Source organism: Bos grunniens, chromosome 11 (assembly GCF_055505025.1).
Source record: "Bos grunniens cultivar Pamir isolate PY7600 chromosome 11, Bosgru_T2T1.0, whole genome shotgun sequence".
NCBI lineage: Eukaryota > Metazoa > Chordata > Mammalia > Artiodactyla > Bovidae > Bos > Bos grunniens.
Genome location: NC_141175.1, coordinates 82,435,489 through 82,450,983, shown reverse-complemented (window position 1 = coordinate 82,450,983; position 15,495 = coordinate 82,435,489). Strand labels below are relative to the sequence as shown.

The 15,495-nt window shown below is 50.0% G+C and overlaps 1 protein-coding gene across 21 annotated transcripts in view; it reads left to right on the top strand.

Moving 5' to 3' along the window:
• The window catches only part of MTA3 (metastasis associated 1 family member 3), a 213,819-nt gene extending 203,608 nt beyond the window's left edge, over positions 1–10,211 (top strand). For 6 of the 21 annotated variants that reach the window (XM_086327254.1, XM_086327253.1, XM_086327266.1 and 3 more), the window contains one exon: positions 6,702–10,211. In XM_086327254.1, coding sequence (XP_086183380.1) covers positions 6,702–6,727 — 26 coding nt within the window. In that variant the 3' untranslated portion in view covers positions 6,728–10,211. Of the gene's footprint in view, positions 1–4,742; positions 4,959–5,879; positions 5,954–6,701 lie in introns of those variants that run through there. The other 15 variants (XR_015137065.1, XR_015137064.1, XR_015137067.1 and 12 more) reach the window with 11 other exon arrangements.
• The last annotated feature ends 5,284 nt before the right edge of the window (positions 10,212–15,495 follow it).

Sequence of the window (15,495 nt, the reverse complement as noted above, 5' to 3'; positions counted from 1 at the left end):
ACATCTGAGTTATAATGTATAGCATTTTTCTCCCTCAACCAAATATTTATTTTTATCCGCAACTATTTACATATACATGAATATGAAAAGTCATTAATGTAAAACTGAGGAACAGGCTTGGAGGCAGCTTTGTTAGGTGAGCTCCCTAAGAAGATGTGTGCAAAGACCCTTCCCACGATGGTCCGATTGCAGCTTCACTGAGTGCCTACAGGAGCTCTTTGGGGCCAGTTGTTGACCAAGGCCATGAGTGAGTCCTGGGGAAACAGGGCGGTTACATTTAAGGTATCTGGGACCAGACAGCAGAAAAAAGGATCAAGATACTGGAGACTGGACCTCCTACATTGCTTTCTAATTTTCTTCTTGTTTTCCTCCAGTTTTCTTCCCCTGTGTCTGTTTACTTTCTGCAGAGTACTGCTTTACCCTACTTTATATTCCAACCAGGCTTGTCTAATTTCTCCCTAAAAGTTGCCAATTTTAACTTTATGTAATTTTGAAATTGTTATTGGATATATATGTTGTTGGACTTTATGTCTTTTTGACCTTTTTAATCAGTAGGAAATGATCCTTTTTACTTCTGTTAATATTCCTCTATTTTGTCTGATATTAAAACGAATGTACCAGTTTTCTTTTTCTCTTGTTTTTAGTTTTTTAAATGAATTAAAAAACTGAAACTAGAAAATTTTTCTAGTTTTAGTAAACTCAGAATATAATGATTCTTATCGCATCTCTAAAGTCAGCACAGGTTGTTCTAGCACATATTTTAAATACCCTATAAAGCTATTTTCCATTATTATTTAATTTAAAAACAGCTTTACTGAGGCATGATTGACATTCAGTAAGTTATACATATTTAAAATATTCAACTTGATAAGTTTAACATACACACACACACACACCAGGAGCCATCATCATAATCAAGATAATAAACTTGCCTGTCACCCTCAAAAATTTTCTTGCACTCCTTTATAATTGGCCCTCTTGTCCTCCCTATCACTCCCACATCATCCCAGGCAGCTGCTGATCTCCTTTTTAGCACCATAGATTAGGTTACATTTTCTAGAATTTTATTAAATGGAGTCATGCAATATTTACTCTTTATTTGTCAGTTTGAATAATGTTTGGAGATCTACAAGTTCACTGATTATTTTTTCAGCAGTACTGAGTCTTCTGTTAATCCATCCAATGAATTATTCATTTCATATTTTGTATTTTTCAGTTTTAGAATTCCCATTTAGGTCTTTGATATTTCAACTAAAATATACCATATTGTCCCCCACACATCCATCTTTTCCAATGTATTTTAAAAACATAGTAAATATTTTAAGTCCATATCTGCTAATTCTAATATCTGAATCATCCATTAATCATCTTCTACTGACTGTTTTTTTCTTTTGATTATGGGTATTTTCCCGTTTCCCAGGTCTAACGGTTTTTAATGAATTCTGGTCAGTGTGGATGACAAGTTGTGGAGACTCAGGATTCTGTTATTTTCCTCAATGGAGTTTTTTTTTTTTTTTTTTTCTGTAGAGTATTAAGGTATGTTCTAACAAGCAATTAAATTTGATGCTATGCTAAGTCACTTCAGTCGTGTCCGATTCTGTGTGACCCCATAGACGGTAGCCTACCAGGCTCCCCCGTCCCTGGGATTCTCCAGGCAAGAACACTGGAGTGGGTTGCCATTTCCTTCTCCAATGCATGAAAGTGAAAAGTGAAAGTGAAGTCACCTAGTCGTGTCTGACTCTTCGCGACCCCACGGACTGCAGCCCACCAGGCTCCTCCATCCATGGGATTTTCCAGGCAAGAGTACTGGAGTGGGGTGCCATTGGGGTTCTTTACCACTAGCGCCACCTGGCTTTATTAGGGCTTGTCTATTTCAGTTATGCTCCTAGTTCCATGAGATTTCAGTGGAAAGACCAAGTTGTTTGCCCCGTCCTTCTAGCTTGGTAGAATTTGAATTCTGAACTCTGTCTTCCCAGCACTGGACAGCTGCTGAGGTTGTTGCTTAGCCTTTTTTAACGTTTCAGCTGATGTTCTCCGGTGGGCTCCTGGGAGTCTCATTTTGTGTGTGAGCAGTTCCGAAATCGGCCAGTGATTTGAGAGGAGTGTGTATGTTCATCTGGGGACTCCCCCTTACCTGTGTCCTTCCTTTTAGAATCTCTTCCCTCAATTTCCAGCTGTATTGGCAGCCTTGAACTCCGATCTGTCCCTGATTGCTCAGCTCAGTCAGACTGCAGCTTTCTGCTGGAACCATATCCCTCTGTATGGCATGGAACTGCTCACAGGGGTACTGTTAACAGTGAATCTCCCCTAGTCTTGCCTTTTTTCAAGTCATCTCTCTTCCAGTTTATGCTTGATTTTGGTTGCTCTCCACTATCTTCAAACACTTGTTTTTATATTTTATATAGAATTTATCACTGTTTTTGGCTGGAGGGTTAACCCAAGATAAATTAGCCCACCATTATAGGAAGCAGAAGAGTTGAGCTTTTCAACTGTGGTGCTGGAGATGACTTTTGAGAGTCTCTTAGACAGCAAGGAGATCAAACCAGTCAATCCTGAAGGAAATCAACCTTGAATATTCTTTGGAAGGACTGATGCTGAAGCTGAAGCTCCACTACTTTGGCCACCTCCACTACTTTGGCTCACACTACTTTGATGTGAAGAACTGACTCATTGGGAAAGACCCTGATGCTGGGAAAGATTGAGGGCAGGAGGAGAAGGGGACAACAGAGGATGAGATGGTTGGATGGCATCACTGATTCAATGGACATGAATTTGAGCAAGCTCCAGGAGATGGTGAAGGACAGGGAAGCCTGGCGTGCTGTAGTTCAAGGGGTCGCAAAGTGTTGGACACAATTGAATGACTGAACAACAACAATAGGAAGCAGAACTCTTCAGTCCTTCTCCAGGCTCCCTGCCAACTCTGTTGGTTCTCTCAATTTAATTTGAAATAATATACTGTTTGTGTCTTGTGGACACTGTATCTTTCCTTACCTGTCTGAGGATATTAATGATAGTGGTTTCTGTTTCTTGAGTTTTCTCCATGAATAATCCGTTTCTTCCAATTTGCATTTTTCTCTGTTTTGGTCTCTAACGTTTGTGTTAGAGGTTTCTTCCTGGTGACCTTTGGTTGTGTAATAGTGTTTAAGAGTAGGAAACTAAAGTCAGATGAAAGCTCTGTACTTCAACCTTCAGTGCACCTCGCAGAAAGGACATCAGACCAGGCTGTTTGTTGAGTGGCCCGAGGGTCAGTATCCTCAGGTCTTTTCTGTGGGCTGGGCAGATTTCCCAGAGAAGATGCTTTGCATCTATCTTAGTCCATTCAGGCTCCTGTAACAAAATACTACAGATGCGTACTGTAAACAACAGAAATGTGTTACAGTTCTAAAGGCAGGGAAGTCCATGAGCAGGGTGCCAGCATAATTGGCTTCTGATGAAGGGCCTGTTCTGGGTTGCAGACTGCTGTCTTCTTGCTGTGTCATCACATGATGAAAGGAACTAGGGAGCATGTGGGGTCTCTTTTATAAGAACATTAATCCCACTCATGAGCTTCCTAGGAGGTGTTAGTGGCACAGAATTCATCTGCCAATGCAGGAGACACAGAGGTTTTATCCCTGGGTCGGGAAGATCCCCTTGAGTAGGAAATGGCACCCTATTACAGCATTCTTTTTTTTTTTTTTTTAAGTCTTTATTGAATTTGTTACAATATTGTTTCTGTTTGTTTTTTGGCTGCAAGGCATGTGGGATCTTGGCTCCCTAACCAGGGATCGAACCTGCACCCCCTGCACTGGAAGGCAAAGTCTTAACCACTGGACCGCCAGGAAAGTCCCCCGTTACAGTATTCTTGCCTGGAAAGCTCCATGAGCAGAGGAGCCTGGCGGGCTACAGTCCATGGGGTTGCAAAGAGTCGGACACGACTGAGCACAGACCGCAGTCCCATTCGTAAGGGTTATACCCTCATGACCTAAGCACTTCCCAAAGGTTCGGAATTCTGATGCCGTCATATTGGGCTTTAGGACTTCAACATATGAATTTTGTGGGGACACAAACATTCAGACCACAGCATAGTCTCTTTTTCAGAGGATAAAGTTTTGGCTACCTGCTTTCTGGGAGCTCAAGGGGAAGAAGGCTAGAGGTCTTACCATTCAGTGGATATACGCTCACGTGAGTCCTCAGTTTCAGGACTGGCAGCCCCGCTTGGCGCCTTATGAACCCTAGGCCTGCAACCCCCTATTTGGTCCTCTTTAGAGGATAACTATCCAGACTTGTGGGAGGTGGGCAGCTGCCGAGAGGTGTGGAGTCAGGAGCACTTCTAGGAGTCCAGCAACCTCAGCCTTCAACTGATCTCTGCTGCAGTCTCCCCTCCCCCAACCCCCTCGAGGTGTCTGGTATCCATTCCTGAGCTGTTTTGTGCATACTGGGCTCGCAGCTTTTCACACTGCCAGCTTCAGGTTTGGCTTTCTTGAATGCATGGGCTGTTATCACTTGTTTATCTGTTTTCCAGACTCCAGAATTCTGATGGTGGTTTCTCCTCTGGGTTTCAGAAGGGGAAGAAATTAACTCAGATACTGGTAGCTGAAAACCTTAAAAAAAAAAAAAAAAAGATTGTTTATATCGCAGCAGCTGGTTACAGTAAAGAACCTCCAAGTCCAGGGACTTTAAATACTTTGTGTGTGTGTTTGTGTGTCTGTTAATTGCTCAGTTGTGTCTAACTCTTTACGACTCTCTGGACTGTAGTCCACTAGGTTCCTCTGTCCATGGAATTTACCAGGCAAGAATACTGGAGTGGTTGCCATTCCCTTCTCCAGCAGATCTTCCCAACCCAGGGATCGAACCCGGGTCTCCTGCTTTGCAGGTAGATGCTTTACCATTTGAGTCACCAGGGAAGCCCTTTAAGTACTTATGAATAGTCAAAGCAAAAGGGAAAATTTTGTAAAAAAATAATAAGTGCTTATAAATCAGAGTTAGTATAGACAGAAGTAGCAAATGTAGATTGATGCATATGATAATTTACTTATAAGTGTAAACCAAAATGATCTGGGCTACATCATCTAGGAAGGAGACCTGAGAATGGGCATAGATCTCTTTCTGGGGCCCTGTGTATCTGGGACCCTTCACATGGCTCTGGTTCCCTGCTTTGGGAAATGCAGTGGGGCTGAGGAAGCTTTGAGCAGGGAAACATTTTGGTATTACAAGCGCAGGTGGTAAGCACTGGGATGCTTCAGCCCAGAATGCAAGAGGTGACATATCTCAGCTTAAAACCATGGCCAGTATGGAGAAAGCAGGTGTGAACCTGGATGCCAGATCCTGAGCTGGTGGGATGAGAGGGTTGCTCTCAAACGTGGAGCAGGTAAGTTTAGCTCAAATAGAAGAAAGCACAATTTACCATGGTAGGCCAGAAACTTTGGAAACTATTTACAAGTGACTTTTCTGGCAAATGGCTTAATTCCATAGGTGGGTGGATAAATGAATGGCAGAGTGGTCCCCCTCACCTCTCCCCACACACACAAAAGGAGAGAGGCTTCTGAGAAATACTGGAGATACTGACACACACATAACCCGTAATTTAGACACTGAAGAGAGCTGTGTGCTCTCACTGGGATGGATGGAGAATGGGGCGGCTTAGAGTAGCAGGAAAAACTCTACCTGAATTAAGAAGATCTGAGTTCAAATCCTGACTCCTCAACTTACTCACCATGCAGCCTTGAGCAAGCTCCTAACCTTGCTTACCCTCACAAGGTTCTGGTGAAAGCTTCTTCCATAACCTAAGGAACAAAGCAGGTTAGCCCAGTCCTGAACTGAACTGGCTGGGTTTTGATTGGACACATACTTGCTGAGCCCTCTCCAATACCAGGCTGTGTGCATATATCTCCCCATTCTAGAAAGGCTCATGAAGTGAAGGCGCAGCTCTGCTCTATCCTGCAGCCCTTCCTCAGGATGGCGGGAGGCTGTGAAGGTGAGCGTCCCTGTCCCCTAACCGCATGTCCCCTCCCGGTTGCAGAGCGTGTGACCAGAGAGAGTATCCAGGCCCTGCCTTGGCCCGAGCCCCTGATCCCGTCTCAGCAGGCACCCCCCAGTTCCCTCCTAGCCGCTTAGCTAGTAAACAAGCAAAAGTTTGCACAAGCCACTGTGTGACACCAGATGGTGACAATGTAGTTGGCCGGCACTGCTTCTCTTTCCCTTGAGAATGTCTTGAGAATCTCTAGATGCGCAGCTCTGGAACAGGACAGTTGAAGGTTTGAGGGGGAAGGAGGGACATTGTGACACTGGGTGTTTGGGGTCACTCCCCTCCTATGGAAAAATATGTCCCTAGCTTCCGAGTGCCTACATCGTATGATTGATTATGGTTACCTGAGATCAGAGCATGCCTCCTGTAGGCCCGTTGCGTTCCCCATTCCCTAGCGTCCCGTCAGAGAGGTTCCACGACGTTGCTCCGGTATGCGTGTCAGCACTTGCCTGCCTGGCTGGTGACCACTGCACCTGCCCTTCCCAACTCCAGCTTTCAAGATACCTCAGTGTCACTCAGATTTTCGTGGCCTCAGTTGAACTTTCCTTTGGTCCACTCTTCAACAACATTGAATCAGTGCCCAGCCTCCTTTCCTTGAAGGCTGTGATGATGGTGGTGGGAGGTCTGATCCGTCCTTCTTCTCCCCTTGCCTCTGCCATCAGCACCTAACTTCGACCCTGTTTCTTTCCTTTTCCAGAACTCACATGCTGCGTGTCAGACTGAGCTACTGCTGTTTAATCCTATAATCCAAGACTTGCTACACTGTCCCGCTGATGTCCATAGCCATGCCTGGGAAGGAGGCAGCCCCATTCCCAGCGTATCCCGGGGGAGACCTCCGCCTGCACCCCACAGAGCCTGGACCAGGCCGGGGAAGAGACTGCAGGAGCACGCGTCCCCGAAGCTGCGTCTCCTCTTGTGAATCAGTGTCCCCTTGCTTTCCTCCAGAGACCTCGCTGCCCCAGAACGGGACCTGCCTGGGGAATTGAGGGGCTGGGGGAGCTACTCCGAGACCTCCTTCTCTGGCACCCTGAACCCCGGGCACCGCGGCTCTGGGGCAGTGGGGCTGCTGCAGGCTCAGAGCCGCTGCAGCCCTGCATGTGCCAGCTTCGCTCTGTCGCCGGCTGTGTCAGTGTGGACTTGAGGGATACGGCATGTTTCTAAGTGGATTTTTCTTAAGAAATGTGCCAATGCTGATGTAGTTCAGGATGTTCCCCCCATCCCAGCTGTCACTGTCCCTCGGCTTTTTCTCAGTAGGCTTCATTCCCCGTTTTTTTAGTGGGGAATTTTGTCCTTCACCCCCTGCATCCTGTATTTGTCCCCCTGCCTTCATCCCTCCCAGGTACAGAATTACCTGTGGTTCTGACAAAAGATAAGCAAATTGTCTTTGGGAAGCCTATGGACTCTTTATATCATCCGTGCTTTGTTGTTGGAAAGAGGCTGGCGTTCTCTTGGTTCTGCTTAGTCGCAGGCAGCCCAGTGAGAGCAGGTAAAACGTGAGCTGAGCGTGTGTATCATGGTGACCAGCCGTCATGTCCTGCCCTGTTCCTTCACAGCCAAACCAGCTGCTGCAGCCAGGTTGCTCCTTCTAGGACTCTCATTCATCCAGGTTAATTTTAAGCAGGTGGGGTCTGTGTGGCCTGTAAGGGTGAAGTGAGAGAGCTGTGTTTGCAGGTGAGTCTGTGTGGAAGCCCTGCCTCCGCCACCCTGGCAACCCAGCCGTTTCTGTGAGCACCTGTGCCTAGACCCCAGGAGACCTGTCTGTTTCTGCTGTCTGCCCTGGTACAGGCCCTGCTGGCGTCACAGGTGGGCCACTCTGCCACTCTGTGTACACAGCTGCGGGGACAGGAAAACCTTAATGCCCTGTTTGCTCCCCAAGCAGATGTGAGTCTGCTGCTTCCCTGCCATTGTTTGCAGGGACAGGCTTCAGGGTACAGGGTCACAACAGCATGAAAGCCAGTGGGAGTGTGGCCTCCCTGTGGTGCCTGGAGCGTGTGGCCGGGAGACAGCTGGGTGGCTGACAGCAGGTCAAACGGCCAGCTGCTTGCAGGACAGAGTGGCTCCAAGTGAGCTGAGTGCCCCCTGCCATCCAGGCAGAGTGAGGTTTCCCTAAAATGACCATGACGCTCCAGATGTCTGGTCGTCGCAGGCTGGGCTCAACTCAGCAGAGGATGTGATGCATGATGACTGAGGGTGACGCTCGAAGCACGAGCTGCCTTTTCCTTTTCCAGTCTCGCAGGCACTGTGGTTTCTCTCCCCAGGAGGGGTTGGTTCTCATCTTAGTGTTTGAGGGATGACCCCGGGGACATTCTCACCACTGCCAACTCTTGGAGCTGTTCCAGGTTTTGGCTTGGGGCCCCATGGGTGGGTCTCAGTGAGCCGGGTGGGGGGGGCAGACATTGCCCTCAGGGTCCCACAGGGAAGCTCCTTCTGTAAAGCCCCAGGGAGAGAGAAGGCAGCCAGCTCTTGCCTCACCAGCCATGTGCCACATCCTCTAAAGAAGGAGACGCAACCGAGCTGTATCCCCATGCTCTGCCCTGGATTTGCTGTGCGATAGATACAGATCGTGGAATGATTCCTTTACCTTTTCCTTGTCCTCTCCTGACCCACATAGAACCATGACTTGTGGTTAAAGGAGCCACTAGCTGCCCGTGACTGTTGCCAGCTTGTTGGGGAGAGGCCCTCCTTCCCCAGGCGAGGAGCTTTGGAGACCGGGGCCAGGCCGGGGCTGCAGGAAGAACAGGGAGGCCCAGGCCGGCTCCAGTTCATGCTTTGCTGTGGGACAGGTGCACCCCGACAGCTCTCCCTTCACTGTGTGGTGAAAACTCCTTGTTCCGCAGCCCCGCCCTCCTGTAGGAAGGTTGCTGGCTAAGATCTTAGGCGCCCACTTCATCTCGGGAAAGTCTCCCAGCACTGAACCTTCAGGGACTGGAGGATGGATGCCAAGGAGCCTCTAGTATCTGTCTCTGCCGAAGGAGCAGTTGGTGCCGCGAGGCTTTCCCGGCCACCCCCCTTTTCTTGGAGCCAGTGTTACCGTTGTGGGTGTCAGTGGCCTGTCAGCACTGTGAGCAGCGAGCTTGTGGGCTGACATGCAACGCCCGTCTACACGTTTCCCAGCAGACGTGCCCAGGGCTGCTGTGTCCTCGGATAAGGACACTGAAGGATGCTGAAGCCCAAGAGTCATCGTCCTCCTCCCCCGTCATCGCCCGCCCACCCCGAGGTGGTGCAGGAGAGGACACAACTGCTTTCTAGCTTGCCTTTCATGATTCTGCCTTGTCCACAGCCTGGTTTCTATAAGTCAGCATCCAACCAAGAAAACCAGAAAAGTCTATATATTTAAAACAGAGGGGTTTTAATCCAGGAAATTGTTTAACTGAGAAATAAGAAGACCCAAGATGCCACTGAGGGGTAACTGGAAAAAGGGAACCACAGAGCTGGTGGGACCAGATCCTGGGGGTCAGGCCACTGGGTGGAGCCTGGGTCTGCAGAGGGCCTATGTGGTGGGAGCTGAAGCCATGAGGAGACCTGGGCCCTGCCAGAAACATACCCCCCACACCCCACCCCAGGCAAAGCGGGAGCACAAATAGCCTGGCGTCCTTCTCCATGCCTTCCAGATTTCTGCGTTAGCTAAATGCAGCTGGAAGCCAGCTGATCTGGGAGCTGGGGACAGGCCAACTGCAGTCAGTCCCCAGAGCAGAGCAGGGGAAGGCGAGTGGTGGGTCAGAGGGCAAGCAGTCCCAGGACATGCGTGGCCCTGGTCCATTCTCTGTCACGTCCAATCCCACTGTGGATTCCCCATGCTGTCCTAAGACCCCGGTGAGTGGAGGTGGAGGTAGCTGCCCTGGTGGGTTTCTGTAGGTTCTCTGTCACTCTGCTTGGGAGGAAAGTGCTTTGAGGAGGTGGGGGAGGGGGTTTATTCATAACATTATCCCATTTCTCCTTTGGGGGAATTTACTCATTTAGCAGCCCCACCTCGCCTGTCCCCTCAGGGAGGCTGTGTCCCAGTTTTCTGTCCACCCCGGCCCATTCCTCTTCCCCCAGTCTCTGGTTTCCCTGCTGGAGAACACCCACCCAGACCACGCATCAGTGGTCATGCGTGTTTCCCCAGGATAATTCATTCAGCGTGTGCTATTACAGAGTGGTCTGTCTGTAAGTAGATGTCATCCACTGATCAATTTGTATCCTGTTTCCAATAAACTTCTGGAAATTCTGCCTGGTTTTATGCCGCCCTTTGCTGGGACAGTGGCTCAGCTGTAAGGCTGGGCGCAGGGGCAGGACCCCGCCGGCCCCCAGCCCTAGGTGCTTCCTCCCCTGTGTGGCTCTGGGGCCAGGCCCATTAGTCTGACATCCCCGCCCCAGCTACATGGAGGTGCTCAGAGGCCTTTCCCCAAGGTTGGCACTTTATTCTGCTCTCTTGTAAGCCACAGCCTTAGGACAGGGCAGTTTCCTGAGGCCGAGCTGCGCCAGAGGTGGCTTTGACCCTGTGTCCCCTAGGCCTGGAGGTAGGAGAAACCTCAGGCAGACCTCTCTCCATCAATCCCTTTCGCACTGCTGTGCTGGAGCCAGGTGGCGGGAGCGAGCGCGGGGCCGCTCCCACGGTGAGCTGAGGGAGTGTGCTGCACTCCATCCAGGGGTTGACAGGAAGGCTCCCGTGCTAGTGAGGTGGGTGCAGGAGCTGCAGGTGACACAGATGAAGCCCAGTGCCCTCTTCTACATCCCACCCTCCTCAGCTCTGAGAGCTGGAAACCAACATGTCTGAGTTGACCTGAAAGGCATCGGGAGCCTGTCTGAATGCCCAGCATCCTTCAGTGTTTCCCAGGCCCCCAAGTGTGAAACCAGCCTGGTAGAAATTACTCTGTTGAGTTTTTACTGGTTCAAACCTTTTTGACTGCGGTGTAGACTCTGCCTCTGGCTGTCCTGGGCCATCACTGTAGGCTCCCTGGGACGCCTCCAGCCTGTGTTTGTGAAGTGTGCCTGTTTGCAACCCTTGTTTGCTGAGATTTGAGAGAGATGTAAAAAAAAAGAGAGAGACACTGAATTCCTTCAAGAGTTTCACTAGAGAAGCAAGACATCCATGTGCAAGGTTACAGGACCCTGGAAAAGGTTGTAGAAGAGGCAGGACGCTGCCAGTCCTTGCAGAAGTCCCAAGAGCAGGCTCAGTGAGGCCGGATGCGGCAGGGCAGGCTCTGTGGAAGCAGAGGGGCCCTCAGAGTGCAAGCCGGCAGCCCCGTCTCTGTGAAATCCCTAATGCCCTGGTTCTTGGTGTCTTTTTATTAAGATTTAATCCTGACTCGAGTGTCTCCCTCTTTCTGGAAGCTCACCAATAGAGAGTCATGTGTGCCCTGTCTTTCAAGGGGTACCAGCCTTAAGATCCATTGCCAGGACTGGGTTTTTATAGTCAAACTTCTTAAGAGGTTTCCATTTGTTCTGCTCTTGCTCCTGGACTAACGGCAGGGGGTCACTGGAGGGAACCACTTAGCCTGCAGGGACCACCCCAGAGGTGTGAGCGCCCCTCACCAGGCCTCTCTGCGCTGCTTGCTGAGCCGGCCCATTTATATGTCCTTTGGGAGCTTGTTTTCTTATTCCCAGAACCAGCGGTTCTAACCCTTGGTTGCCCCTGAAGCTCTCGTCCCCCTGAGAGCCAAGTCTTCTAGGCGTCCCTTCACCTGTGTTCCCCTCACTGCAGGACCTTCTGCCAGCCCATGGAGGTGCCCTCCGGCCTCTGGAGAACCCTCCTGGCACCCACATGTTGGATCGTTTCCTGCCCCACCCCCCCTCTGTAGAGGCCTGCAGTAGAGTGTCCTGACTCAGGCCAGATTGCCACTTACTACTGGATGACCTTGGGCAAGTTACTCAACCTGTCTGTGCCTCAGTTCATTCGTCTGTAAGATGGGATCATAGTATGTACCTCACAGAACTAACTAGTGTGTGTAAAGTGCTTCGCATGGGGCCTGGGACAGTGTTTGTTATTGCTCTGTCATCATCTTCTCCCTGCTGCCCTCATCTTCACCCTCTCTCCCTTCTCAGGCCGCTTAAACTTCCCCATCCAGTCAACAGGACAAAACAGGCAAACCACCACAGGTCCTCTCTCAGCTTCGCCTGAAGCTCGTCTTATCTCCCTTTACTAGCCAACTTGTTTAAAGAGGAAAGACTTGTCTCCATTCCTTGAAGTCTCATTAATTCCTGAACACAGTACAGTCCTTGATCGCTTCCCCATTCTGGCCCACCCCAGCCACCCACTGAGATTGCCACTAAAAGGTCACCAGAGACCTCCTAATTGCCACATCCAGCCCGTCTTGCGGTCCCCCTCTTTGAGCTTTCTTGAGCACTCGACGTGGTTGTCATCATATTACTTGTCTTTGTTACTCTTCATTACACTCACTCCTTCATTCTCTACCCAGAGCAACACTGAGCCACATTCAGATATTACTTAGAGTCATTTCCCAGGATTTTTTACAAAGATAAAATTTCAGAATAGTAGTCCCCTGCATACCGCCTTTCCATGTCCCTCCGTTTTAGAAGAAAGCACTTTCCCAGTGTATGATTTTATACAATGACTACATATGTATGAATCCATAATCAATATGGAACATTTTGCATATAATTAAATTTTATGCAGACGGTAACCTATCACTTCTCAAAAAGCTATTTTTAATAGCACAGACCATGCTGTGTTAATCCAGGGTGTCAGCACAGGAAACTTGACCAGACAGTGTCAGACACACATGTTGGTTCTCACATCAGCTTTCTTCAGCATGCAATTAGGAATTTTGAAAATACTGAGGTACTTTGCAGCCTGTCTGGGTATTTTATGTTTGGCTTTTACCCTCATAAAAGACGGCTCTAGTGTATTCCTTTTAAGTTTTTTTTTCACTTCACGCTCTTTTTTTAATTGCTGCATTCCTGATTTTCTTCCTATTTAAAGGTTTCTTCTGAGCATTTCACCAGGTCTTCCTTTGTGTGTCCTTTACTTCTGGGGATTTTTTTTTTAAAGGATGGTTCTTGGTCCTCTTCACTCTTCTCCAGGTGACCTCATCCATTCCCTGTAGGAGGTCGGCTCCCATCAGTAAGAGTCTGAAATGCTGTTCCCAGCCCTAAACATGCTGCTGTACTTATTTGCCTGCAGGTCCTCCAAGCTCCTCCAACTTGTCTTACCTGTATCTCCTCCTCTGAACCTACTGCGGCCCGTTTCCTCAGTGTGCACTTTCCACCCGCCATCCAGTCGCCTCTCTTCCCGACCTGGGCTGTGCCTCTGCACCCGTGTGCTGTCTGCCGCTGCCCTTGCTTGGAACACAGACCGTTTCCTACTTGGCTTGTCTTCCCTTACCCCTCACCAGCCTGTCCACACTGTTAGCAGAGTAACTGATCAAAATGTAAGACTGGGGCTTCCCTGGTGGTTCAGTGGGTTAAGAATTCACCCACCAATGCAGGAGACACAGGTTCGATCCCTAGTCCAGGAAGATTCCAAAAGCCTGCGAGCAACTAAGCCTGTGAGCTATAACTACTGAGCCCACATGCCCTAGAGCCCATGCTCCACAAGAGAAGCCACTGCAATAAGTCTGTGCACCGGAACTAGAGGATAGCCCCATGCTCGCTGCAACTAGAAAAAGCCCAAGTGCAACTAGAAAAAGACCCAGCCAAAAAAGAAAAAGCAGCAAGGCTGATCATCGTCAACTTCTTGAAAACCTCGCACACACTTGCTTTCCTGCTGGATTGTCCTGAGCTTGCAGGGCCCAGCCCACCTCTTCTGCTGTCTCCTAACTCCGTCCCTAGGCTTCCTGCTCCCTTGGCTCATTGCTCTCCTCACCCTCCCCATGCCCACCGGCTCTTCTCGCAGCTCCGTGCCCTTGTTCACGCCCTTTGCTCTGCCATGGATGTGTTTCCTTTGCTCCTTTCCTCATCCTCCACGTTCAGCTCACACGCACCCCTCACTCCCAGCACTCCCACCCCTGCCCTGTGCTGTCGTGCTGTCATCTGCGTGTTACTTCCTTGAGAGCCCACTGGCTTGGATTGTCTCTGATCCGTCCACAGGTCTGTCTCTCCCAGGCTTGGCCTGGCGGCGTATCATCTGCCTTTGTGGCTGAGGGTCTGGGCCATGGTGTGTGCCTAGCAAATGCTTGACTAGTGGCTTCAGGCCTGTCAGCCCCATCATGCCTGCCTGCCCCCTGCACATGAGTCCCTGGGGTAAAGTCATGGAAGCCATTTCTTCATCCCTGAAGGTGTCAGCAGGTCATATGAGAAAGAGGAGAGAGACGTGCTGCCTAACATGTACACTAAAAAGTGCAGTCCACCCTGAGGGACCAAAATGCTGCTTAGAACCCAAATGTAGGAAATAGGGTCTTTACTCAGCCTGTCTCCAGCCTACCTTATACCACCATGGCGGCTACTCTCCCATCTGTAGAAAACCCTGCCCTTCAACAGTTTGCTCTCTCCCCATCCTCTCCCATCCTTTCTTACCCTCCTTCCCTTCCCTTCACCCCCATAATAACTCTAGTCCTCATTCAGTGCTCAGCAAATGGGGTATTTCCATCTCCAACCCCTGCAGTTAAGCAAGGGCCAGGTCACTGTTCCCATTTCACAGATGGAGAACCAAGTCTGGGAGAGGGGTTTACTGTGGGTTGGGACCAAGTTAGGACCAAGGGGTCCTTCCATGCAGGGAGACTGTGAAAGAAGCCCGAAGCCCCGCTTCTGCCTCTTGTGGGGACACCCAGACCCCCTTTAGAGAGCTCCTTGTCAGTGGGGAGAGTAGTCATCAACTTCAAGGTGAGGGGCAGGGAGGATCCAGGGCAGATTCGGGGTTGTGGGCCCAAACCCTGTGATCAGCATCTACCTGGGCCTCTTCGAGGGGAAGAGACGGCAGTGACAGGCTACAGGGACCATCAAGTCATTTCTCTTACATGAAGTCAGGCGAGTGAGCCCAGCTCCTGAGGGGCGAGGGGACATGGCGGTGTTGAGGGGAAGGGTCCAGGGAAGGGAGGGCCCAGGAAAGGGAGGCACAGGGAGCCCTGTTGGCCACTAGAGCTGCTCAGCAACCAGACAGGTGCAAATGTGGGGAGAGATGGTACCAGAAGGAAGGTGCCGGGTGTTCACGCAGAGCACAGTATGTTAGTACCCCCTGGAGGTGGGGCCTTCACGAGGAAGTGCTTAAATCCCAGACTCCAGGAGCATTTGGTCTGACAGAAATGATGAATCTCAGGCCAAGGTTGGCCAGCTCCTTCCCACGGCAGCAGAGGGCGTCTCTACAGTGAGAGGCAACAGCAGAGCAGAGGAATGGAGCAGGGTCCATGCAGGGCAGAGATGCCCGAGGAGCCCCTTGGAGGGACCCAGGTGGCACAGCCTTTCCATCACTTGGTTTGGGTTCTCAGTAGCTCTGTGGGGTTCTGACAGTAGTTGGTGAGTTTTCAGGAACGGGAAAAGTGGATGGAGACACAGTGCGAGGTGGGTTTTAATACCCACCCAACTTGTCCCCCAGGCCATCTCCCCCTGCCTGACAC